At 42.2% G+C, this 26814-nt stretch overlaps 2 protein-coding genes across 4 annotated transcripts; both read left to right on the top strand.

Annotated features, from left to right (window-relative positions):
• The first annotated feature begins 217 nt into the window (after positions 1–217).
• nipsnap1 (nipsnap homolog 1 (C. elegans)) lies at positions 218–9145 on the top strand. 2 transcript variants are annotated; one of them, XM_061672780.1, is made up of 10 exons: positions 218–288; positions 2114–2250; positions 4210–4255; positions 4347–4441; positions 5367–5437; positions 5530–5670; positions 6092–6123; positions 6212–6306; positions 7640–7723; positions 8239–9145. In XM_061672780.1, exons 1-10 carry the CDS (start codon positions 239–241, stop codon positions 8301–8303), a joined length of 816 nt encoding a protein of 271 aa, XP_061528764.1. In that variant the 5' UTR covers positions 218–238; the 3' UTR covers positions 8304–9145. The 2 variants fall into 2 exon arrangements, with proteins under 2 accessions (XP_061528764.1, XP_061528763.1); XM_061672779.1 differs by having other exon boundaries at positions 239–296; positions 2095–2250.
• A 991-nt stretch (positions 9146–10136) lies between these two features.
• Positions 10137–26498, top strand: castor1 (cytosolic arginine sensor for mTORC1 subunit 1). 2 transcript variants are annotated; one of them, XM_061672775.1, is made up of 9 exons: positions 10137–10347; positions 14008–14078; positions 16778–16971; positions 19676–19811; positions 20666–20789; positions 21965–22081; positions 23698–23780; positions 23849–23943; positions 26223–26498. In XM_061672775.1, exons 1-9 carry the CDS (start codon positions 10235–10237, stop codon positions 26292–26294), a joined length of 1005 nt encoding a protein of 334 aa, XP_061528759.1. In that variant the 5' UTR covers positions 10137–10234; the 3' UTR covers positions 26295–26498. The 2 variants fall into 2 exon arrangements, with proteins under 2 accessions (XP_061528759.1, XP_061528760.1); XM_061672776.1 differs by lacking the exon at positions 10137–10347 and adding an exon at positions 13299–13881.
• The last annotated feature ends 316 nt before the right edge of the window (positions 26499–26814 follow it).

Below are 26814 nucleotides of genomic sequence, written 5' to 3'. Positions count from 1 at the left end.
ACAGCAGCTCCCCTACATTTGCATTGGAAGAATGCATATTTTTTCCCCCCTGTTTCACCTCGAAGCCACGATGCTCACCGAAGGCAAGGCGATCAACTGCAGCGATCAATTAGTCACGTCTGATCGATCGCGTTCCTAACCCCGCCCCCCGACGGCGAGTCGCAAACAACAAGGAAAACTAAAGATTAACCAACGCCAAAAACCAGACGTTGGTCGGGGAGTCGTCGTCGGCATCATCATGGCGACCGCCGGCTCGGTTCGGTCCGGAGGACACGTGTTGTTGTACAGGTACTCAACAGGCCAGGCGAGCGCCTGCTACGTTTACTCATTCGAAATTAATCTACGGAGAGCAACGAGGACACTTCATTTATTTGTTATTTTTTTTAGACTATGCGATTGTGATCGTTCGGAAATTGTTTGGTCTGGTTCTCATCGAGTTAGCTAAATTCACGGAAAGTAAACCAGGTTTATTTTTCCCAAAATACATTTTAAGCCCCTATCACAAACGTGATTTAATCATTTGCTGGACTTCTGACCTTCGTCCTGCACCAGCCGGCACTTATCTCTTCCTTCACAATCATGCTCTAGTTTTTGTTTTTGTATTTTTGACTTCAAGTTGTTGTTTTCCCCCTTGATATTTCTTGATTTGTCTTGAACTTTCCATACGAAAAGAAACACACACAAATGCCAGCCTACATTTAGCCACTGTATTATATATAAAACAAAAATAAAATCAAATACAGCTCAGATCAACAGAAAATCACAGGGAACAGTCAGAGACATTCTGTAATATACTAAAAGAATATTCAGGGCCAAGATAGTCCAGATCTTGAGAAATTGCTCTGTTGTTGTCATTTCTGTTAATATTGGTTCCTGGAATGTATACCTTATTTAGCTGTAAATTTTATTTTTAATTAATGTTATACTTTTTTTTTTAAAATGAAACCATTACTTTAGGTAGTGTAATTTCTCAACCTCGAACACCAGCTCAGGCTCTTTCCCTGCCAGAGAGGTGACGTTCCACGTCCCTCGAGCGAGTTATTGTAGCCAAGGATTGGACCGCCAAGGTCCCAATCTTCCGCCGCCGCCCAGCTCACATTTCACCAGACCCCTTCGGCCCCTCCCACTTGTGGTGAGCCTAAGGGAAAGGGGACCCACGTTGTGTTTTCGGGCTGTGCCCGACCGGGCCCCGTGGGTGCCGGCCCAGGCGCTCGCCATCGAGCCCCACCTCCACGCCTGACTTCAGACGGGGCCTCGCGTCCAGGTTAGGGAAAACGAGGTGTTCTTATCATCAGGGGTTTTTTGAGCTATGCTTTGTCTGGTCCCTCACCGAGGACCCGTTTGTCACAGGTGACCCTACCAGGGGCATAAAGCACCAGACAACTTGGCTCCTAGGATCATTGGGATACACAAACCCTTCCACTGTGACCGTTCCAGGAGGGGTGTCTTGTACTTTATTTCTTTTTGTTTTACTATGACTGATGTCCCAACAAATGTTATTACCAAACCACACAACAGATGTGGCATCTGTAATGGTGGGCTGGAAGAGCCAGGGGACAAAACGATCACCAGAAGTTACAAACAAGTTTGGGCTTGATGTTTTTTTCGGGGTGTATCTATTCCAAAAAGTCGTGACCATAAAAAGAGTAACTCTTCTCACCTTTTATTTATGATAATCGCTACCATCCATCCATCCATCCATCCATCCATTTTCTGAGCCGCTTCTCCTCACTAGGGTCGCGGGTGTGCTGGAGCCTATGCCAGCTATCTTCGGGCAGGAGGCGGGGTACACCCTGAACTAGTTGTTAGCCAATCACAGGGCACACATAAACAAACAACCATTCGCGCTCACAGTCACACCTACGGGCAATTTTAGCGTCTCCAATTAATGTATGTTTTTGGGATGTGGGAGGAAACCGGAGTGCCGGGAGGAAACCGGAGTGCCCGGAGAAAACCCACGCAGGCACGGGGAGAACATGCAAATTCCACACAGGCGGGGACGGGGATTGAATCCCGGTCCTCGGAACTGTGAGGCAGACTCCACCGTGCTGTATGATAATCGCTGCTTTGCACAAAATAAAAAAAATTCTTTCTTCCATGTTGTTCTCACGAGTCGGAGGTTTTCCGAGAACTGTGTTCGAGGCTGGTTCCGTTCTGCACGCTCTTCGGTGCAAAACGTGGGCGCCAGGGAAGATGCCCACTCCAACCTGCTGTCCAAGCAGGAGACCAGTAACCTGTACAAAATCCAATGTAGGTAGGCACATACCAAACACTTAACGCCAAAATTAGATGTATGAGAAAGCTTCTGGCACACTGCTGCTCGAGTGAAGTGAAAAAAATAAATTGAGCAATTAAGGTACTGTGATGCCCTCGCATGTGGACAAGAGAGCCACACTCACTGTTTATTGAATGGGACAAATATCAAATGAGAACACTTGAAAGCAGTTGCTGTAGGCCACAACTCACTCTTGGACATTCACGCAGACTAACTGGCCATGTTCTTGACGGCACTTACTAGGCCATGCGCCTTAAAGGCACACATACAATACTATGTTGGGAGTTTTGGCTTGTCCATCCATTTTCTGAGCCACTTATCCTCACTAGGGTCACGGGCGTGCTGGAGCCTATCCCAGCTATCATCGGGCAGGAGGCGGGGTATACCCTGAACTGGTTGCCAGCCAATCGCAGGGCACATATAAACAAACAACCATTCGCACTCACATTCACACCTACGGGCAATTTAGAGTCTTCAATGAACCTACCATGCATGTTTTTGGGATGTGGGAGGAAACCGGAGTGCCCGGAGAAAACCCACGCAATAAATCCATTCCTTTATTCCAGGGGTGTCAAACTCATTTTTGTCACAGGCCACATTGTAGTTACGGTTAACCTCAGAGGGCTGTTATGACTGTGAAACCATAAAAAATGTTAATCGCCTCATCATATTGTTACATTTAAACAACAAACTGATGGATAACTAGTTCTGAAATCACAAGTCAAGGATAATAGTTTGTTCAATACTGTAAAAAAGTGGCTTGGTAGAATATTTTAACATTATTTATTCCATACGACAATTTGAAATTTCGGTCCATATTTAAGCAAGAATCATGGAACCTGACGCAGATGATTTGCTTTTGTGGGCAAATAAAATGATGTGGCGGGCCAGATCTGGCTCCTGGGCCTTGTGGTTGACACCTGTGCTTTATTCAAAAATAGGACATTTTTTCAAATTGACAGTGCAAAAAAAAATAACAAACATGAATTGATTATGATGCAGTTACTGCTTTGGTCCGTAACATGCCATAAAATGGGCACAAATGTTGATCATTGTTCTCTGAAGTAAAAACAGATGTTGGAAAATGATTTATTTTGTTTAAACACAAAGATAATCAGTCCGACTTCACGGAGGATTAAAGAAAGAGAATATTTGCTCGCGAGAAGCTGAAATTCCAAGGATTTGGACAATCTTAAATTAAACAATCAATTGTCGAAATAGTTGTCGTTTAATTTGATAATCAATTAAATGTTGCACCTCAACTGTCTTATTTCTGTACTTAGTTCTGAAATGCTTTTACCTTTACTCATGTAAAGTACATCACATTACCTTGTGTATGAAATGTGCAAAAAACTAAAGACGCCTTACCCATAAAACAACAAAAAATGTAACGTTTTAATCAGGAAAAAACATATTATTACATTACATTATTGTACTTTATAAAAACATACACTAATAACATAATTAAATTTAGCGTAAAGAATTAAACAGTTTTTGCTTCTTAAATTCATACTTGAATTGAATGGGCCTCCTTCTGGTCTGTGCCTTGGCCACCAGGGGGCAGTATATTACAACCATAGCTAGAATACACGTAGATTTGGTGGTGTAACACGAAGCAGACCGTTGCAACTAACCTGCAGTAGTATTGGCTGTTTTTTTTTTTTTTTTGCAGAAGATAAATAATATATGCCTATGAGTGGTTATATTGCCTGTCTACATATGTTGCTGCGCTCAAGACAAAAAAAAATAAAATCATTGGCTTGTATCTCGAAAAGTTTGTACGTCAGGTCACTCGTAAGTCGAGGAAGCACAGTATTAGTAAACTGAGTTATGAGCATGTTCACGCAATTAATTAATCTCGTGAGTAGCGGTATAACTGTATTCCCAAATATACACAAATAATGTGCTTAAATCTCCGTTGGTTCTTTTTTCAGTTCACAACGTGAAACCAGAGTGCCTGGAAGCTTATAACAATCTGGAGTGAGTCTTTTCTTGTTTATTTTAATAGTTTCAGTCTGAAGGTGTCCCAAAGGTTGCAATTGGCATTTTGATTTTTTTTTTTTTTTTTTAGGGCAGAGGTGCAAAAAAGGCTCCATCGGGATGAGGATTATCCGTGTGAGGTCGTAGGAAGCTGGAACACCTGGTATGGAGAGCAGGACCAAGCAGGTTAAAGCACAACACCACATTTCCATGAACATATATTTACAAAATATAGACTGTGTGCTTGTTATGCATTTAGGGTTGAAGTTAAATAAACTTTTGCGTTTCATTCGTTTTTCTGGGTAGTTTTTGCATATTGCCGTTGTTGGGTGGAAATGCACATGTCCAAATATGGTTAATTTAGCTTTTTTCACAAATCGATACTGTTTGTCTGTCCCCACATCATCTGTTATTTTTACGCATTATTAATTCACTGGCATTGCCGGCTGTTGAATCCAAATATCCATGTTAACGTGGAGGACTGGCAGCGAATGAGTTAACACATTTAAGCTGCTGAAAATAGTTTGAGATGAACTAACTATCTTGAACCTCTCTTGTCTGATAAGTGTTGTATTATTCCGCCGACGATATCCTCATTCTGCGGGAGCCGTGCAGAATTATGTTGCCTCAAGATTAAAAGTTTGGATGTTTTTTTAGACAGAAGTGAAAATAGTTAGGTTAGGTACATTTGATTAAGACTGTTTTGTTAAAAATAGACAGCTGCAATGCTTTTCTTTTCCTTTCCCCAAAGTGATGTTATACGATAGTCCCCCATTTCATGACAGCAAGACTGACAACAGGCGCGAAGGAAACCTTTTTTTTAAAGGGTTTAAGTGTGTTTTAATAAGTGTTAATGTGTTTGAATCGTGTAGAAGGGATAAAACTATTAAAAAAAAAAATAATAATAATTATAGGTTCTCTCTATATCGCAGATTCTCTCCTATTGTGGGTGGGTCCAGAATGTATCCCCTGTGATAAATCCGAGATCACTGTATGCCCCAAAACAGCAACTCCGGGAGGCAACTGAAATGAGATCCATGCACAAACATGTTCTGTCTTAAGATATGAGTTTCTTTTGGATGGTTAAAATCCTCACATGGCTTCTCTGCAGTGCACCTGTGGCGCTACAGTGGGGGCTACCCCGCCCTGACCGAATGCCTCAACAAGCTCAACGTGAACAAGGTAACACGACAGCACCGCCTCAAACATGCTCGGCATGACACAGTGGCGTGTATGCTGTTGCTATGTCAACGAACGTGCCCGTTTGCCCACAGGAATATTTGGAATTCCGCAGAGAGAGAGCAAAAATGCTGATTTCCAGGCGGAATCAGCTCCTGTTGGAGTTCAGTTTCTGGAATGAACCTCTTCCCCGACCAGGACCAAACATCTATGAAATGAGGAGCTACTCCCTCAAGGTAGCTACAACTCTCATGTTTGTATGCTGCCTCCCTTGTACTCCCATTCATTCCTATAGAAAAATGTGTACTATTCACTTGCACTCCCAGTGGTCACATTTTGCGACTGGGGAGGTCTTAAATTGCATTGAAATCGCTTTAAAAACATCTTACGGCTTAAGGTTGGCTCTCTTAAACCTGCACATAATTTGTACTGAGCCATGTATTCACATTAATTGTTGCGTATTCCCATTCTTTCTCGTAAAAAGCCTCGTATTCCCATCAAGTCCTGTAAAAAAAGAAGTCGCGGACTCCCATCCATTCCTGTAAAAAGCCTTGTATTCCCGTGAATTCATGTAAAAGTCCATGCAAAAGTCCAATTTGACATATTTGAATGAGTATGAAACACTTATTGCACCACTGACACTTGTTTTGCTTCAAGCCGGGGACCATGATCGAATGGGGCAACCACTGGTAAGCTCCAACTCGCTAATGCCTTCCAGGTGAGCACAATCCTCATGATCTATGACCACCATGTCATATTCATGTCTGTCTTGACCAGGGCAAGGGCCATCAAATACCGTCAGGAGAACAACGAGGCTGTGGGTGGCTTCTTCTCGCAGATCGGCGACTTGTACGTCGTCCATCACTTATGGGGTGAGCGCAAAACTACTATAAAGTAAAGCAACTCACCAGAGATGTGAACTCGAGTCACATGACTTGGATTCGAGTCATGAATTTGATAACTTTAGACTTGACAAAATGTCACAAGTCTTGAATCGTGGACTTGAACAGCAACGACTCGTGACTTCACTCGGACTCGAGCCCATCGACTTGAAAAGATTTGGCACTTTTACCAAAGTATTGCGAAATGAACGCTCTGCAGGCTCTCTCTCATTCACGCAACCTTCATCCATTCATTTTTCGTACAGATTATCCTCACTAGGGTCGTGGGCGTGCTGGAGCCCATCCCAGCTGACTTTGACCCTGACCCCGTACTGGTTGCCAGCCAATCGCAGGGCACATTTAAACAAACAATCACTTGCACTCACATTCACTTGCCAGTGTTTATTTTATTACAGGAATTTCAGAATGATGTGGATAATAAAGTTGATGTTCTCAATGGTTTGATCACTTAGGAGCAAGAGTCTCACCATATTAAAGCTTAATTAGAGCTTATTCCTTTTAACACCCTGTTGGGCACGTTCAAGTAGAGGAATTTACTCTTTCACTAAATATCCCCTTTCGCCTTTCGCGGTCCAGTTTTTATATTTCCGCGGCAGGCACAAGCCAGCACAACGTGTAGGCCGGTCCCAAGCCCAGATAAATGCAGAGGGTTGTGTCAGGAAGGGCATCCGTCTTAAAACTTTGCCAAACAAAGCTGAGCGTTCTTCCAAAGAATTCCGGATTGGTCGTGGTCGTTAATAACATCCACCGGCGCCCTTAAGAGGTGGAAAGCGGGTTCTTAGGCAGAAAGAGAAGAGGAAAGCACAGAGCCTAGAACTGAATGCGGGGTCTTTGAATTTTGGGATTATGACAGTAAAAGCTCGGGAGTTGGATGACATGATGATTGGGAGAAAGCTTGATATATTGTGTGTCCAGGAGACCAAGTGGAAAGGCAGTAAGGCTAGAATTTTATGGACAGGGTTCAAATGATTTTATCACGGTGTAGATGGGAAGAGAAATGGAGGAGGGGTTATTTTAAAGGAAGAGTTCACAAAGAATGTCTTGGAGCTGAAAAGCATATACACATTGAGTTACCGTGTGTATGAAATGTGCTATATAAATACATTTGCTTTACCTTTTTTTATTTTTGGTTGGGGGGGGGGGGATAATGCTTCCATTGTTACGTAAACAATAAAAAGGAAAACAAAAAAATCATAGAACATGAAGTTTGTTTGTCCTGTATATCCGTTAGCAGGCTACTTCCCTGTTCCCTGTCGATGATTGGACTACCATTTTTAATTCTTGGTGTGTGCTTTTTTCGCAGCATATGAAAGTCTTCAGTCTCGAGATGAAACCAGGAAGTCTGCGTGGCGCAAGGAGGGATGGGATGCCAACGTGTACTACACGGGTAAGACGGCACCCTTGCAATCCACCCGGACAGCTCAAAATGCTAACATTATGCGACGAGCTCAAGGCCTCGTTCCAGTCTGTAGCGTGAGAAAGCTTAGCTAGCCCGGTTGACCAGGCGAACTACGTGCCCATGTTCAAATGTTTGAATTATTCCAGACTCACTTTCAATGTCCCTTTGCGTTGAAAGTGATTGTTGCCTCGCATCTATCCAAATGCGCCAAGCTACAACAGCCAATTTTGTCACAATTTCCCAATGGGCCCAACGCAGTGAGCGGCTTTCCTTACCATGACAACCGCCGGCACGGCAAGCGGCAACTTATTCTCAAACTGTCCAGAGTCGAAAGAGAATCAAATGATGGTGTGTACGTTCCCTCGAATTACAGCTACACTTGTCGACAAAACACAAATGGCCCCCTCTACCCCCACGTCGACAACTTTGTGGATAAGAAGCTAAGGCTAATCTGTGCTAACGCTGCAACTCTGCTTACTTTTTGGCTTTTGTGGTTACTGCAGTGCCTCTCATCAGGAGCATGGAGTCCAGGATAATGATTTCCACCTCCAGTTCTCCGTTACAGTGAGGACACCAAAAGGCAGAGCACCCGAAAACAAAACCAGCAGCAAACAACAACACTGTTTCCACACTGTTGGGCCACACAGCATTAGGTACACTTCTGCCATCTGACATCCAATACCAGATGTACAGATACAGTCTCAGTTTTATATGTGATATATTTGTTTCAAACCATGCTTTTATGTAGCTATAAAGTAGTGTTCACCCCGCTGTACCAAAAATCCTCGAGTAATTGACGCCCACCCACAAGATGGTGACAAAGCACTACTTTTATGGTAGCCAACGCTATGGGATGTCGAAATGAAGAGAGAGAGGAGAGGATCTCTTCAGTGTAACATAGGTCTGTTGCACCAAGATGCCACAATATGGCGCCAAAGCCATACTTTTATATTAGATAGGGCTTTGGTCTAAGCAGAAAAACGAGCAAATTAAAAATTGGCAAAATCACAATTAACAAATTGCAAATATGCAGGGCGACACTGTCACCAAAATATTAGAAACCACTCCATGCAGTTCTACATGCTACAATCACAACAACCCCCCCAAAAAACGTGGTTAAATATAGACCGCTCAGTCTTTTTTGGGCTATCATTAGTTTTTGTATTGGACCTCATTGTATTATGCAGGTGTACCTAATAAAGTGACCAGCAAGTGTATCGACACAGAAGTCAGGCACGCTCCTGTTTTAAGAAGCCTGATGTTCAAATGAGTGCCTTTCAGGGAACATGTGCACATTATTATTGTGATTGAGTGAACCTAATGTAGAATCTGATGTGATCCTTTGTGATTTTGTTTGTTTTAAATCAGGAATTATGGTCTGTCAGTTTGTTTTTCATAATAAATTTCACTTCCGAGTTTAACGACTGAACCACGTGTGAGAGTGTCCGCCGGACTAAAAGCTAGGAAACAGGCCATGGTGCCAACTTGTCTTTAACTAGTTCCTTCAGCAGTGCAGCCAAAAGAAATGAGCAGACTCTTGTTAATATTAGAATTAATTGTAAATGTAGGTCAGTGCTTTTGATTTTGTTTAGGCCACCAGAGAAGGCATTGGTGGGCTGTCAGGACTGAAAGAATGTCTAGAAAATGGAGTCCAATTTTGCAGTGGTGGGAAGTAACAAAGTACGAAGACTTTGTTACTGTCATTTTAATAGATTTTTCTCTACTTGAGTATTTTTCTGACGACTTGTTACTTTTACTACCTACATTTGCGCAATAAAAGTTGTGCAATTTTCATGAATGCATTTTCCTCTTATGACAATGGTTTGGTAAATTCAGTCGAGATCAGGAGTGTTATGAATGTATTCTTGCGATATTTTATTTGCTGTCCTGCAGAAGGCGCTTAATGAATGCTGTGACATGCACGCAAAATGCTAATACATGACCACACAATGCGTGTAGTTTGCCCACAAAATACTAACTGGTGGGTTTGTTATCTTCCGGATTAACAACTAAGCAAATGGCGCGCACGTTTGCTAGAAAGTGCAATTCCTGGTGTCCTTAAGGCAAGTGTCTTTTCTTATTCTGTTTTTATGAATAGCCTGCAATGCAATGCTATGCTCAGGTGTTTCAAACTCTTGTTCCATGTGCCCCCCTTTTAACTTTGAGCACCTGCCCCTCCAGACGTGTCTGCACGCCCCTGGGTCTGAGGTGTGTTCCGAGTGTATTTGACCCGATAATAGGGTCCGAAACGAGTCGGGGCCGACAATCATTTTGAGTACTTTTTTTCGATAGTAAGCAACACTGTAACTTTAAGAGAATTGGGAAAAGAGGGCGTGTCCTCTGCGTTGATAATTTGAATATTCAGTAGTTGCGCGGGGCAGGACTTGTCGGCTGTTTTTTCGTTCTGTGAAGACTAGAGCGAGTGTGAGTGAGTGAGAGAGTGAGCGTGTGCGCGGTTACTGGTCGTGGTTCGCGTCAAGCTCCAACTATCATTTGGACATGGAGCTGCACATTCTGGACCACCGGCTGCGGGTCACCAGCATCACCAAGAGCGGCCTGGCGCACTTCACACACCCGCTCATCAAGTTGATATTCCTCCGCCGCCGGACCCGGTAAGCGGGGGCAATTGATTACCTCGACTTGCAACCCCCGCTGCTTCATTTAGGATAAATCACGTCAATTAGCACATTTATTGACTCTTTCACCGCGTCGCGTTGACCAAAGGACCAGGTTCGCTTGATCCACGGATAAACTATTGCAATGTAAATGTGTATTGCATGTGCTAAAATATCATGTTTTGATGAGGCAACAATTGCCTTTGTCGCGTTCCATAAACCTGGGAAATTTGTGATTTTTAAACCGCTCTCGTCTTTCACAGATCGCCTTGTAGTCATGTTCCCCACAAAATGAAAGGTTGGAGTTGTCCCCTTACATTCTGACCGCGGCTATCAGGCTTGTGTGTCGTCCCCGCCTCGGTGTGTGTGAGGAAATTTCCTCCTCCCGAGTGGTCACGAATGCAGCATTTTTAGCACGCCGCACACCAGCTCATAGTTGAAGCCACGCCCGCCGACCCCCATTGGCTGTCGCCGGTGTTCAGTAGAAAAGTGATCCAATCAGACACGCTGAGACATGATGACGCAACTCCCCTCAGTGAACGCGCCTTCATTTGTTCATTAGGGCTTCGATGCCGTCTCAATCACCGTCTTGACTACTTTCAGTAGTCCAAAAAAAAAACAAAATAAAAAAAACACCCAACTTTGAAGATGTGTTTATCCTGGTGAAAATTTGCGTTTAATTTCAATCTCGGGCGTGACTTTCAAAAATTGGCCCAGTGGTTCACCCCAAAATTAAAAATAAATTCAGCCCAGGAAGCCTGTTTCACTTAGCAATGTGAAGTTTGGTAGGGATGGGCATCATGAGTAGACCCACAAAAAAAGTCTGAAGAAGCCATGCCGGAAAAGAGAGGATGTCATCCATTTTGGTTTGAAGTTGTCATTTTAGGCTCATTTTGGCCATTTCCATTGGTCCTTCAAACTCTTCGAAGAGGTTTTGAATGTTGAAGCCCGTTTCACTAAGCGACATGAACTTTTGTCGACATACCTATCAAGAGCAGACACACAAAAAGTCTGAAGAAGCCATGCCCAAAAAGTCAAAGGAAGTCTGCCATTTTGGTTTGAATCAGCCGTTTTAGTCATTTTGGGCTTTTATAGAGGTCCTTCCATCACAAACTCCTAGATTTAGTCTGATTGCTACCAAGTTTGAATCACATATACTAAACAGATGTATAATGCTAAATTATGACCATGCAGGCAAACTTTTACAAACAAACAAACCGTGTTCACTACCTTAAATAGTAATATCCTTTTAAAGTCCACGTAGGAATTAAAATGAAACAAAAACATATGGAGTACGTGTTATTTTCCAGACGATTTAGGATCGTCTGGAAAATAACACGTACTCCATATGTTTTCAGTGAGGAAAAGCAGGTTTTCCTTTACTTAAGTTTTTTTTTTTTTTTTTTCATCTTCCCCCTATCAGGGCCCCTCTGCCATTCATTAGCGAGGAACTCCCAAACGACTCGTGCCAAATTACTGGAAAGCAGAGTACATACACAGTGCAATGGCATTCTGGGCTGAATGGCCTCCCTGTGTCCTTAGTGCTCATTGCTAGTTTGTGGACAAAAGCGTCTGGGTGCCTACGGGAAGTGAACAGAAATGTGTATGCATAGGTTATGTATAGGCTGCTACAGCAAAGCAAAACAAGGGGAAAAAATGCACAAAAGCAGATTTTAGGAAGAACTCAAGGAACTGCTGATGTCAAAAGTAGACTTTACACCCATCTGATCGTCCTGATCGGTATTGGCCGATAATTAGCATTTAATGGTGATCGGCTGATCGGCTTTAATGTCATAATTCGCCGATCCGATCAATGAGGTCATTGATCGGATCTTCAAAAGACATTTACTCCGCGTCGCCGTCCTGTACAGTATATTTGAATTCAATAGCTAGTTTATGTTTAGCCTTGTCACGTGTCTTTTGACGTAGCACTGTAACTATCTGACAACCAATAAAGTTATTTAAAAAAAAAAAAAAAAAAACGTCGGCGGTGTGGGACAGACAACACGTCTGCTACAGACAATGTAATGCGTGGATCCGACTATAAGACAAAAAAAGTTTTAAGCCACTGCAGCCACTTTAAACATTTAATGTAGTGATTCTTTCCTGTACCAATAGAGGGAGCCCGCATACCACACTTTCAGAATCATTAGTACAGTATAGTATAGTATGGCTATGTAGTTTGAGGGAGGTTTTATTGATGATAGCCCAAGTGAACGATGTTCCAAGATACTGGGTGACATTCAAGTTGCTCTAATTTCAAAACAAACTTTTCCCTATAAAAACCTTTTCCGTCCCTGTCATGAAATCTGTCATAAGTGAACCGCTGAATAATATTAAAATACTGTAAAAATACTCATCCTTTGAAGATGTTCAAGATGAAAATCTACGATTAAAAAAAAAAAAAAAGTTTTACCCTTCCCACATGGTTTAAACACAAACCGATGAAAACACACACTTAAACATATTGAATCACACTTTTTAAAGTATTCCTTAGCACCTCCTCTCGTTGCCAAGAAATGGGAAACTATCATATAAGATCACGTTGATGAAACGAAAAGAAGCATTGCTCGTTCACAGTTTCTTCAAATAGGAGGCGAAGCGTGCTTGCATCAAGCTGTTTATTTGTCACTCCCAGTTGAAACTTAATGTAAAATTGACACAAAAGAGAATTAACATTGTATATTTAAACACCAACATGTTCAACCAAACCACATTATTTAATCTAACAGTCCGCTATCTTAAGGCCAACATAAAATGTGACTTGCCATAGATGGGCTAATGGAAATTAGCATCGATGTTACAGTAATGCTAAACCATCCAGCAACTGTCCTTGGTGGAATAGATGTCTATTATTGATATTTAAATGAACTACTGTGTACTGCTCATATTATACATGAGCAGTCGGTTTCATTTCCTGCTCTCTGGTTATCGTTGTCCTTGGACCAAGAGGAAGGTGAAAAAAGCTCTACAGGAAGTAACACAATGCAGTGTCCTAGCTAGTGCTGCCGCTTAGTCTTGTGTAGTTTGTCGAGACACACACAAACACAGGGCGACGAGGATTACTTGGATTTGTCGAGTCAGCGGTTGGTCGGGCTGCGGTGCGTGTGGACCAACAGGAGGGTGGAGCATCCTTTAATCTCATGGAGACAAAAAAAAAAGAAAGTCCACAACAAATGTTTTCTTTTGGGTGTTTCCAGCCATAAACCCCACAACAATTCGTGGATATCCCTTCTCCTTTGCCGCTGAGCCCAGATACAAGCCATTGTTGTTTTAGCAGTCACTATAAACGATATTGCGGATTATCATTTGCGCTATATCACGGATTTGTAAGAAGTCATTTTTTTTCAATTGTTTTTTTACAATATACAAGAAAATCCAAATGTGGAATTCCACATGTTCAGTTTAAAAGGAATCTTTGTTGTAGTGGCTGTAGATGGCTGACGTAGAACAGGAAGTTATGGAAATGACTTCAAAAAGACAACACCATAAAAATAATGATTGTATTCACTATGAAATAACTACAGTCAGGTAAGTAATTAAAAAACAGTGATGTGGAGTTGCCACTGAGGAAATGGTACAGAGATGTGTGTGTCTGCATGTATTTTTGATTGTAACATTTTGAATATGACAGCAAGCAATGAATGGTGCTTTCAGATGCAAGTTCTTCAGTATGACCGAGAGCCCTGAGAACTACACTCTCGTGTTGGATGAGGAGGGCTTCAAAGGTACAACAACAACAAAATATGCACTTCAGTTTTATACTATGTATTCTACCAAACGTGGACAGTGTTTTTTGGAGCAATTAAATGGATGAATTATTTGATATATAAATAATGATTTAATTTCTATGTATTTAAGTTAAAGAAAATGTTTACCCCCCAATTGAAATTTGGAAAGAAACTGTTCTAAAATGTTAAATGCAAATCTATTGTACTTATGTAATAATGTGTACTTTTGTGATTAAAATAAATTTAAGCCACTGTCACATTATGCAGTTTGAACATTTAATTCCCCTCACCTTATTGTGATGAAGGGGTCTGTGTGTCCTAATGATCCTAGGAGCTGAGTTGTCTGGGACTTTACGTCCCTGGTAGTGTCACCCATGGAAAACAGGTCCTAGGTGAGGGACCAGACAAAGTACGGCTCATAGACCTCTTCTAATGATGAATATAAATGGACCTAGCTTTCCCTTGCCCGGATGTAGGTCACTGGGCCCCCCTTTTGGAGCCAGGCCTGGAGGTGGGGCTTGAAGGCAAGCGCCTGGTGGCCGGTTCTGCACCCATAGGGCCTGGCCGGCCACAGCCCGAGAGGGTAACGTGGGTCCCCCTTCCCATGGGCTCACCACCTGTGGGAGGTGCCAAAGAGGCAGGGTGCGTAGTGAGCTGGGTAGCGGCTGAAGGTGGGGATCTTGGCGGTCCGATCCCCGGCTACAGAAGCTGGCTCTAGGGACGTGGAATGTCACCTCTCTGGTAGGGAAGAAGCCCAAGTTTGTCTGCGAGGTCGAGAAGTTCCGACAAGATAGGGTCGAGCTCACTTCCACGCGCAGCTTGGACTCTGGTACCAGTCCTCTTTTCCTTTCTGCATTTGCCCAAGGTGAGAGGCACTGAGCTGGTCGCTGAGGCAAAAACTCGGGCATGGGAGGAGTTTGGTGAGGCCATGGAGGAAATTCTGGTCCGCCATCTGGTGTCTCGGGGGTGTCACCAAGGTGGTTAGAAAGCTCCACGGTGGCAGGGCCCCGGGGGTGGATGAGATCCGCCCGGACTTCCTGAATGCTCTGGATGTGTTGGGGCTATCCTGGTTGACATGCCTCTGCAACATCACATGGACATCGGGGACAGTGCCTCTGGATTAGCAGACTGGGGTGGTGGTACCCTTTTTAGGAGGGAGGGTGTGTTCCAACTATAGAGGGATCTCACTCCCCAGCCTCCTTGGTAAGGTTTATTCAGGGGTTCTGGAGAAGAGAGTCCGTCAGAAAGTCAAATCTCAGATTCAGGAGGAGCAGTGTGTTTTTTGTCCTGGCAGTGGAACAGTGGACCAACTCTACACCTTCAGCAGGATCTTTGATTGTGCATGGGAGTTCCCCCACAACCAGTCTACATCTGTTTTATGGACTTGGAGAAGGCGTTCCATTGTGTCCTTTGGGGGGTGCTGCGGGAGTATTGGGTACGTGACCCCTGATACGGGCTGTTTGGTCCCTGTACTACCGGTATCAGAGTTGGATCCGCATTGTCGGCAATAAGACTCCGCAATCACCGATTCTGTTCATTACATTTCTGAACAGAATTTCTTGGCACAGCCAAGGTGTTGAGGGAGTCCGGTTTGGTGACGACAGTATTACGTCCCTGCTTTTTGCAGATGATGTGGTTCCGATGGCTTGATCAAACCGTGATCTTCAACTCTCGCTGGACTGGTTTGCAGCAGAGTATGAAGTGGCTGGGTTGAAAATCAGCACCTCCAAATCTGAGACAATGGTCCTCAGTCGGAAAAGGGTATTGTGCCCCGTCCGCGTCGAGGAATAGATCCTTGATCTTGGGGTTTTGTTCATGAGTGAGGGAAGAATGGAGTGGGAGATCGACAGATGGATCGGTGCAGCGTCTGCAGTAATACGGACTCTGTATCGGGCTGCCGTGTTGAAAAAGGAGCTGAGCCGAAAAGCGAAGCTCTCAATTTACCGATCGATCGACGCTCCTTCCCTCACCGATGGTTACAAGCTGTGGGTTGTGAATAAGGTGTCAGAGAGTGTCTGGGCTCTCTCCCTTACAGCTAGGGTGAGAAGCTCGATCATCAGGGAGGGGCTCAAAGGCGAGCCGCTGCTCCTCCGCATCGAGAGGAGACAGATGAGGTGGCTCAGGCATCTGGTTAGGATGCCCACTGGACACCTCCCTGGTGAGGTGTTCTAGGCTCGTCCCAACGGGACGAGGCCCCGGAGACGACCCAGGACATGCTGGAGAAACTACGTCTCGCAGCTGGCCTGGGAATGCCTCGGGATCCCGCCGGAAGAACTGGACAAAGTGGCTGGGGAAAGGGAAGTCTGGGTCTTCCTACTCATACTGCTGCCCCCATGACCTGACCTCGGATGAGCAGAAGAAAATGGACGGATGAACATTCGTTTTTTGTTTTTTTTTTCACATGCCCACGTACCACTATAAAACTCAAGTCAAGGCACCACTGTATTTAAAATATCCATCCATTTTCTGAGCCGCTTATCCTTACAAGGGTCGCGGGAGTGCTGGAGCCTATCCCAGCTATCTTCGGGCAGCAGCACCCTGAACTGGTCGCCAGCCAATCGCAGGGCACATACAAACAAACAACCATTCGCATGTATGCAAATATTCCAATCGTGTACATTCACATATCAGTCATTACAATCTGTGCAGCTATGTTGTAGTGTTATGATAAGTGTGTTGCCTTTGCACGCACGCAGAGCTGGAGTCCTCGGAGCAACTCCAGACGGAGAGCTCGGTGTGGCTGCCGCTCAACGTGCTCAACAACGCCAACGACTCGGTCAGCTCGCAGGCTCTGGGCGTCACCAAGATCGCCAAGTCAGTCATCGCGCCGCTCGCCCGCCAGCACGTCTCCGTCTTCATGCTGTCCACCTATCAGACCGACTTCATCCTGGTCAGCCCACACTTTCACCCAGCTGGGACCCTTAAGTTGGCTTTATGCTCATCCATCCATCCATCCATCCATCCATATTCCGTACCTCACTGGGGTCGCGGGCGTGTTGGAGCCTATCCCAGCTATCTTCGGGCGAGAGGCGGAGTACACCGTCAACTGGTCGCCAGCCAATCGGAGGGCACATATAAACGAACAACCATTTGCACTCACATTCACACCTTCAATTAACCTACCATGCATGTTTTGGGCATGTGGGCGGAAACCTGAGTACCCGGAGAAAACTCACGCAGGCACGAGGGGAGCATGCAAACTCCACACAGGCGAGGCCGGCTTTGAACACGGGTCCTCAGAACTGATGTGCTAACCAGTCGCCTACTGTGCCGGGCTTTATGCTCAACCCCTACCATTCATAATCCTTTTGTTGTGTGAAATCACGTTTTTTTTCGAAAAAAATGCTAAGCAAAGTATTTTTTTCCAAATTGTTTTTTTTTAAAGTAATCTTTTTTGATGAGGACAGTTGATATTTTAGATAAAATGTATTTTTTTTTTAAGGAAAAACATGAGTAGATTATTTAAAACATTTTTTGGTAGAATTTGTTTTATTTTTGCAAAAAGTCATCTCTTTGTTTTTGTAAAGTCAGATATTTTTCATGTTTTTGGGGGGTGGGGGGAGTTTTACCAATAAAAAAAGCACTAAAACATAATTTATACTAATAACTATAATTTCTTCGTAGGGAAATAAATTTGCTTTTTAAATATATATTTTTTTAAAAAGTCCTTTTTGGTGGGAGGCAAGTTGACATTTTCCTGATTTATCCAAGAAAAAATTTTGTTTAAAAAAATACAAAACAAAAAGTCAAAAGGTATTGGGTATTGTTCCCTCTGTATGGTCAGTGGTGTGAAAAAGTGTTTACCCCCTTCCTGATTTCTTATTTTTTTGTCACACTTAAATGTTTCCCATCATCAAACAAATGTAAATAATAGTCAAAGACAACACAAGTAAACACAAAATGCAGTTTAAACAATTTTTTTATTATTAGATAAAAAAAAATCCAAACCTACATGGCCCTGTGTGAATAAAATGATTGCCCTCCCTGTCAAAAGATAATTGCGGTTTATCATACCTGAGTAAATTTTTTCTCACCACACCCAGTTCTGATACTGCCACACTTGTTCTCAATCAAGAAATCACTTAAATAGGACCTGCTCGTCAAAGTCAAGTAGACCAAAAGATCCTCAAAAGCTAGACATCATGCCGAGATCTGAAGAAATTTAGGGACAAATGAGAAGGAAAGTCATTGAGATCTATTAGTGTGGAAAAGGTTATAAAGCCATTTCTAAAGGTTTGGGACTTTATTATCCACAAATGGCGAAAACACAGAACACTAGAGAACCTTCCCAGGAGTGCCCGGCTGACCAAAATTAACCCAAGAGAGCAGCGACGACTCATCCAAGAGGTCACAAAAGACCCCACAACAACATCCAAAGAACAGCAGGTCTCACTTTGCATAAGAAAGAGTGGCAAAAATGGCCTGCATGGCAGAGTTCCAAGATGAAAACCACTGCTGAACAATAAGAACATTAAGGCTTGTCTCAATTTTGCCACAAGATATCTTGATGATCCCCAAGACTTTTGGCAAAATACTCTGTGGTCTGATAAGACAAAAGTAAAACAAATTTTGGAAGGTGTGTCTTCCATTACATCTGGTGTATAAGTACCACCGCATTTCAGAAAAAAAACGTCATACCAGTGGTAAGATATTTTGGTGGTAGTGTGATGATCTGGGGCTGTTTTGCTGCTTCAGAACCTGCTGTTATAAATGGAACCTTTAATTCTGCTGTGTACCAAAAAATGCTGAAGGAGAATGTCTGGCCACCTATTCATGACCTAAAGCTGAAACAGACTTTGGTTCTACAGCAGGACAACGATCCAAAACACACCAGCAAGTCCACTTCTGAATGGCTGAAGAAAAACAAAAAGAGACTTTGGAGTGGCCTCGTCAAAGTCCTGACCTGAACCCTATTGAGATGCAGTGGCAGGACCTTGAAAAGGTGGTTAATGCTCTAAAACCCTCCAATGTGGCTGAATTACAACAACTCTGCAAAGATGAGTGGGCCAAAATTCCTCCAAAGCGCTGTGAGAGACTCATTGCAAGTTATCGCAAACGCTTGATTGCAGTTGTTGCTACTAAGAGTGGCCCAACCAGTGATTCGGTTTAGGGGGCAAACACTTTTTCACACAGGGCTGTGTAGGTTTGGAATCCCCCCTCTCCCCCCCACCTTAATAATAAAAACTTTCATATAAAAACTGCGTTTTATGTTTACTTGTGTCGTCTTTGACTAATATTGAAATTTGTTTAATGATGGGAAACATTTAAGAGTGACAAACATGCAAAAAATAAAAAATAATAATCCGGAAGGGGCAAACACTTTTTCACACAACTCTTAGTGGGCAGTTTCCATGTTGCAAGAAAAGAAGAAGAGAATAAACTCATCTTTTGTTCAGTACTGACCCATTGACTTTCTAGCAATTCAAAAGATGACAATTGGCCAAATTAAGTTCATCCTACATTTTAGGTTTATCCTGAAATTTCACTAGCAAGACCCAATATGCTAAACTTTTTGTTCGGGTCATTTCCCAATGGGGAGAAGCCGTTTTAGTAGTTGGCAGTGAGGTCAAGCAGCGTGCGGTGTTTTTGTGCAGGTGAGAGAGAAGGACCTGTCTGTGGTGGTCAGCACTCTGGACGAGGAGTTCAACATCTACCGCGAGGTCGGAGGAGAGTCGCTCCTTGTCCGCGGCTGCGACGTCGCCAACGGCCTCCACGAGAACGGCAAAGAGGGTGAGCCCTTGACTCGTTACGGACAGAACACTGATTGTTCCGGATCTTGGGGGGGGGGGGTGGAATAATAAAAATCCAGCGTCTGACATTACCGTCGCATCCATTGAACAGCTGCTTGGTGCACCCTATTTTATTACACCCGCCAGCTGCCAAGTCGCGGAGGCGAATTTTCTCTTTGCGTCCGGTGTCAACGCATTCTAAGTCAACATCGCTTCCATGGTTGCGAATAAGCTACACTTCTTAAGGAAGTGTCACATAGGGAGGATGAGGAGTGGATAGGTGAAGACGATGTCAAAGCAATGCTAATTGCTAAGCTAAAACAATTAAATTCATAGAATTTGCAAATTCAATGCCAATTAATTCATAGACAGATATTTTTGATGATGGAGTCAAATCTCATATACTGGTACTTTGATTCAGGCTGCGACTGCGTCCGCCATTACAAGGTTGATGTAATAAAAACAATAGAAGGACAATTATTGAAGCCATAATTTATTAACAATTATGATTATGACTCACAAAGTAATGTTCTTGACAAAGTTTTGAAAATATGAAAATTCAATGAAATTTTGCAAAATTGTTCTGGAAGTGATTTTTTTTATCGCTCTGAGTAATTGTTTTGCTTTGCGTGTTTTGTGTCACGTTTTACATTTTGTTTTTTTCGATCGTCAATTGGAAATAGAACATTGAGTGCCATACGGATTGTCAACAAACCACATGAAGTTATACTTCAAATTAAAGGTCTTGATGACAGTTATTTAATTATTGTGGCAAATATGATGTCATAATGACCAAAAAAGAAGAAAAAAAAAGGATCATGTCACCAACCGCCCCCCCTCTTCTTTTGTTGCCAGCTGTGCAGCCCACACTTCACCCAGTGCTCATCCCCCAGAACCGGTTCTGCGTCATGTCCTTGGACCCGGACACGCTGCCCTCCATTGCCACCACGCTCATCGACGTGCTGTTTTACTCCGGCAGGTGAGGCAGACAGACAGGCAGACACACAGGGAGACTGCAGTGCTGCTCTTAGAACACAAGATGGCAGCATAGCTCAAGATTTAGCAACAGAGGAAGTGCATCTGTACCTAATGTTGCGCCCAGTATCTGTATAATCCAGGAAGGAATATAACTGAAATGAGCCAAATACTTTTTTTTAATGGGTTTACACATGATAGACATGTTTTGCGGCTGAGGTATTGAATTTGTTGTTTTATGGCGACTCATCACATTTCGTCGCCATGCCCCAACCACACGGAATTACCAGAATTCGCGCTGTCCACCTGTCTAGTACAGGTATATGTCGTTCAAATTTGGGAGGAGTTGGACAACATTTCTAAATTCTAAAGCAGTGATTCTCAACTGGTGGGTTGGGACCCAAAGAAGGGTCATGGACCCATTTTGGGTGGGTCGCAGACAGCTCAGAAAAAAATAAAGAAAAACATTTACATGTATTCCTATCCTGATATTTCCGGATATTTCCAGTTCCCACAAGGAATATAGTGACAAGAACTGTTACATCCTTGTTCTTTAGCCACAAGTTTACGGTAAACAAATACAGTGCAGCTCAGGCTTCGGCTGGTGGACATCATGGCAAGCAATATGCCTTTGGCGGTACAGCAAACTCATTTGAAACGGCATTTCAAAATATTATACTGTACATGTTTTCAGAGCCTATTTTTAAACGAAAAAAAAAAACCCATTGTTCTTAACTTGTTTGAAAGTGTGTCACGACTTTGTAACAATAGGAAAATGCGGGTTCCAGGGTGACAACAGTTGTGAGAACCACTGCTATAAAGGAGCCCTCAAATGACTAAAGTGAAAGCTTCAAAACCAAAATGTCTTTTCCAACATGGGTCTACTCGTGATAGACACGTCTGTCTACCAAATGTCATGTTACTGAGTGAAACTTACTTGACAAGTTTGTCTTTCAAGTACTGTTCCCATGAAATTGTAAAGATATTCTGTCTTTTCTAGGGCTTTTTTTTTTTTTTTTTTTGTCTACTCATGATAGATATACCGACCAAGTTTCAAGTGGCCATGTGATATTGGCTTTGGGGGCTTCATTTGTCAAACCATTTTTGTGGTTTGACGACTCATCAAATTTCGCCGCCATGCTCCAATCACAAAAACTAAAATGTTTTGCGTTTGTCTAGTCCCAAAGAAGATGAGGCGTCAGGTCCCAGGCCAGACTTGGACCGGATCAAATTCTTCTCCTTCTCCCTCATTGACGGTTACGTCTCCCTTGTCATGGACACGGACGCTCAAAGACAGTAAGTAACTCATCGCTGTCGTGCTAACACCCATTAGGTTTATTGATGACTCGAAAGGGTCTTTGATGTTTACGAAAACAAGTGCCTTTGGTTTTTGTCAAGGTCTAAATTAGCTTCCATGCAAACAGCACAATTTACAATCTAGGTTCATAGAAGGCTAAATTGTCTTCGATGTTTGTGTAAATTTGTTATCTTTACTGAAGACTAAAGTGTCTTTGATGTTGACAAAAACGTGTCGGTTCATTGAAGACTAAATTTTATTTTTTTAACAAAACTAAGCACCTTAGGTTCATTGAAGAGTAAATGAACTTTGAATGAACCCCCCACCACATATATTGGGTTCATTTAAAGCTGGAAATTGTCTTGGATGTTTAAAAATGGTCTTTGATGTTTAAATAAATATGTCCATTAGGTTAATCGAAGACTAAATAGTCTTGGGTTAGTTTCACTGTCGACTCCAGAGCATTTTTGATGCTTCCAATAACACAAGTTAGATTAGATTCAATTCAAACTTGTCTTTGATGGGGAGAAAAAAACAACTAAATTAGGTACATTTAACAGTCTAAATTGTCTTAAATGTTTACAAATTGTCTTTGTGAACACATGCTGTTAGAGTCAGTGAGCATGGAATTGTCTTTGACAGTTGCAAAAGCATTTTAAGGTTCTTTGCTGCTTACAGAGCAAGTATGTCAGGTTCACTGAGGACTCAAAATTGTCTTAATATTAAAATAACACGTACATTCGGTGCACTTAATGATCCAAATGGTCTAAAACAGTCATTCTCAAGCGATGGGTCAGGACCCAAAAGTGGGTCGCCGACCCATTTGGGTGGGTCAAGGACACTCACGGAGAGCTATTAAAAATGTACATATATTCACCGTGTTTAGATTTTTTTCGATACGGTACAGTGGGGTACCGACTTCCCATGCGGAACTTAGTAGCTTTTTCTGTAGTCTCTACATTTTCTCCATAAACAAACAATGTCGCGTCATGGCTACCAATAGGCTATTGGCGGTACTTTATAATCATTTGAAATGGTGTTTAAAAAAAACCCAAAACATTGTACATATGTTTTCAGGGACTATTTTTAAACACAAAAAGAAATCTTTGTTGTTCTGAACATCTACAAAAGTGGGTTGCGGCTTCGCAACAATAGGAAAATGCCGATCCCAGGGGGAAAACAGCTGAGAACCATTGGTCTAAAATGTTAAAACAAATTGTCTTTGATGTGTACGTAATCACGTCCTTTAGGTTAATTGATGACTAACTTGTAAGTGTGTTTGCTTCACTGATGACTCTTAAAACTCTTTGATGCTGTCAAAACATGTATATTAAGTCCATTGGAGAAACAAATGTCTTTTATGTTAAATATAGAAATGTTGTAGTTCATAAAATTTGCAATAATGTGTGTTAGCTTCACTGAAAACTGAATTGTCTTTGATGCTTACAAAAGCATGTTATGTTAGGTTCATTTAGGACTCAAAATGGTCTTTGATGTTCAAATAATATGTACGATTGGTGCATTAAATGGTCTTAGATGTTTACAAATTGTCCTACTGATGTAGACCCGTCCATTCGGTTGATTGAAGACCGTAAATAGTTTTTGATGCGTCCAGGTTCCCTGCCGACCTCCTCTTCACCAGCTCCTCCGGGGAACTGTGGAGGATGGTGCGCATCGGCGGACAACCGCTCGGCTTCGGTGAGCAAGTGCTCTCTTGTCTCGTCGGTCATTTAAAGAGGGACTCCCAACGTTGCTGTTTGTTTCAGACGAATGCGGCATCGTGGCTCAGATCTCCCGGCCGTTGGCCGATTGCGACATCTCCGCCTATTACATCAGCACCTTCAGCTTCGACCACGCTCTGGTGAGTGGATGACCGTGATTCCACCAGGAATCTGACTGGTGACCAATCGTGATTTCACATGTGACTCGAAAACCAAACTCACTCCTTTATTGAAGGCTTCCGTTTTGTCATCCGGGAGTAGACCGGTCATGTTCCACAGATTTGACTCACCAGTGAGGTGACGAGCACATTGGAAAACAAAATTATAGCTTTCTTTGATGTTGACAAAACGGAAATTGATGACGTTAAATTGTCATTGATTCTTTATTTTTTTTATTTTTCAATAAAAATCCGAGTAGGTCTGGTTCTTTGAAAGCCAGTCTTTGATGAATAAATACAATAAAATCTATGTCAGGTCACACTAATTTGTCTTTGATGTTGATAAACACATAGTATATGTTTATTCATTATGAATCACTTTGGCTTTGATGTTTGCAACATGTGTATGTTACATTTGTTGCAAACTAAATTGTCTTTTTTTTTAAACAAATTTCTTTGTCTCATTTAATTGAAATTGTCATTGATTTTTATTTTAAAAAAACGACGACAACAACAAAACAGTAGGTCTGGAACATTGAAGACTAAATTGCCCTTGATATTTACAAAACATGCACGTTAGGTGGATTGAAGACGAAATTGTCTTTGTTTAAACATCGATGCTTAAGTCATTTTTTACAAAAACAAGTACACCTGGTTCATGGAAAAGTAACTTGTCTTTGTTTACAAAACTTTTACCTCAGGATCATACTTCCATTGTCCGTACCACTTTTCCTCATTGAAGACTAAATTTTCTGATGCAAAAATGTGCACGTTAATCATCTTTGATTTTTATAAAACAGGTACGTTTGGTTTTGATTATTAAAAAAACAAACCAAAAAAAACACATTAGGCTCAGTAAAGACTGCATTGTCTTTTGTTCACCATGAAAAGCCCTACATTCGGTTAATTGCATGAGCAATTTTAGCTGGTTTTTTTTTCCCGCGTATTATGGTAATGCAAGATCACGGTTAGTCGGCTACTGCAAGACGTGAGTGGTGTCACGGAAAGCCGTGATTACAGGAAGCGGGGTGTGTATGTATTTTTAGCGCGGATTGGGCTAAACTTAGTGCTTTTAGCGGCCTGTGATAAACACAAGCACTGACACCCCCCCCCCCCCCCCCCCCACCCACTCCCACCCGCGGAACTCTATGCGGTTGTCGGTCTGACACAACAGCCAAGGTTAAAGAAAGTTGAGGTTTTCCCTCATCGAGCACTCGCACTTAATTAGAAAAAGTAGAAAAGGGGAAGAAATAGAACAGTGTGCATGAGTCATGATTGATATCCACGATGAGTATTCGAAAGCAGCTGGGAGGTGACTATTAAATGGATTAGTCAAGAGTATTTTTTTAATTCCGCTGAAATTAAGAGTGAATTTATGTGTAAGTTTGTGTGGGCTTTCCTGATAAACGCGCAGTTTCCATTGTCTCAGTCAGAGATTTGAACAGAAAATTATGCATATTCGAAAAGGAGTAGGAAGAAGTCAAACCTTTATTTCTACCCATACTTCTACTTCTTTATAATCCTATAGAACTTCAATATAGTACTATAATATGATAATATAATAACAATAATACAGTTGGAAATATTTATATCTACACATCTTTATTCCTATATACACTTATGATGTGTGGTTCAGTGAAAACTCTTAAAATGTCCTTATGGGTAAGGGTTTCAAATTAGGAGGTCAAGAATGGGGTAGGGTTTCAAATCCTGGTGTAAAGACATGGTTATGGCTTCAAGTTAACGTTTGAAACCAAAGACTAACTTGAACTTAAAACAAGGGTATTTCAAATCAGGGTTTCAAAACAGGGTTAGGGTTTCAAATTAGGATATCATACAAGTGTTGGGTTGGCCTTCAAACAAGGATGTGGAGACAGGGTTGGGGTTTCAAGTTAAGGTTTAGAATGAGGGCTGTGAACAAGGTTTTAAGGTTTCAAGTCGGGGTTGGCCTTTTAAATTAGGGTGTGAAGCAAGGGAATGGGTTTCAAACCAAGCTGCGAAGACAGAGTTAGGATTTCAAATTAGGCCCCGAAGACAGGGTTATGGTTTTAAACGAGGGTTAAGGTTTTAAATTAGGATGTGAAGTGTGGGATAGGGTTTCAAACTTAGATTTCCAAAGTAGGACTTGAAGCCAGAGTTAACATTTCAAACAAGGGTTAGGGTTTTTAAAGGGGGTTGTTTCATATTATTTAAATTAGGATATCAAGTTTTGGCTAGGGTTTGAAGGCATCATAGAAAACTGAATTCTTTGTTTTTGGGAGGTCCCCGAGGAGGACATCGCCAGCGTGAGCGACATGCTCCACAAGCAGAGGATGGACCCGACCACCGGCTGAGCCGTGACCGCCCTCGCCCTTGCAGGAAGGAGCGCAAGAGCGCAGGAAAAGCGTACTGACGCTGTCAGGTTTTTTTTTTTTTTTTTTTTTTTTTTTTTAAGACGCAGTTCTCTCGAAAATGTAGCCAACGTACTAAAAACATGGGGTTAAGCGTCTTTTTTTAATAGGTCAGCATTTTGTAAGTTGGTAAAAAAAAACAACAAATAAGACAAATCACCATTAGCAGGTCAATAAGTCTTGTTTTATTTGCACAAAATAGATTTTGGTGAATATGATGTCGGATACTTTTTTGGGTACATTTTGTATGAGCTCGAGTGTTGTGCACTGTAATAAAAGACAAATTTATCGAAACTTGAAAGATGGGTGTCTTTTTTTTTTTTTTTTAAAACAGTCATCCGTAAACTAAAATCAAAAATAATAATTCCAAAGAAAAATTAGGACGAAAAGATGTCATTAGAAAACAAAATGCAATAATCCTGGGGGGTGGGGGATACAAAAATAGATAAAATAAACACAAATT

This window comes from Phycodurus eques, chromosome 3 (genome assembly GCF_024500275.1).
Source record: "Phycodurus eques isolate BA_2022a chromosome 3, UOR_Pequ_1.1, whole genome shotgun sequence".
NCBI classification, from domain to species: domain Eukaryota; kingdom Metazoa; phylum Chordata; class Actinopteri; order Syngnathiformes; family Syngnathidae; genus Phycodurus; species Phycodurus eques.
This window is presented reverse-complemented; position numbering and strand designations above follow the sequence as displayed.

What these genes read in the sequence shown, in the direction of transcription:
- nipsnap1 (XM_061672779.1), top strand. Translation starts at nt 239, where the DNA reads ATGGCGACCGCCGGCTCGGTTCGGTCCGGAGGACACGTGTTGTTGTAC. An exon ending in TGAGGAGCTACTCCCTCAAG is followed by an intron (nt 5,671 to 6,091) that starts GTAGCTACAACT and finishes TTTTGCTTCAAG; the next exon opens with CCGGGGACCATGATCGAATG. An exon ending in ATCGAATGGGGCAACCACTG is followed by an intron (nt 6,124 to 6,211) that starts GTAAGCTCCAAC and finishes TGTCTTGACCAG; the next exon opens with GGCAAGGGCCATCAAATACC.
- castor1 (XM_061672775.1), top strand. Translation starts at nt 10,235, where the DNA reads ATGGAGCTGCACATTCTGGACCACCGGCTGCGGGTCACCAGCATCACC. An exon ending in TTCCTCCGCCGCCGGACCCG is followed by an intron (nt 10,348 to 14,007) that starts GTAAGCGGGGGC and finishes TGGTGCTTTCAG; the next exon opens with ATGCAAGTTCTTCAGTATGA. An exon ending in GTGCTGTTTTACTCCGGCAG is followed by an intron (nt 20,790 to 21,964) that starts GTGAGGCAGACA and finishes GCGTTTGTCTAG; the next exon opens with TCCCAAAGAAGATGAGGCGT.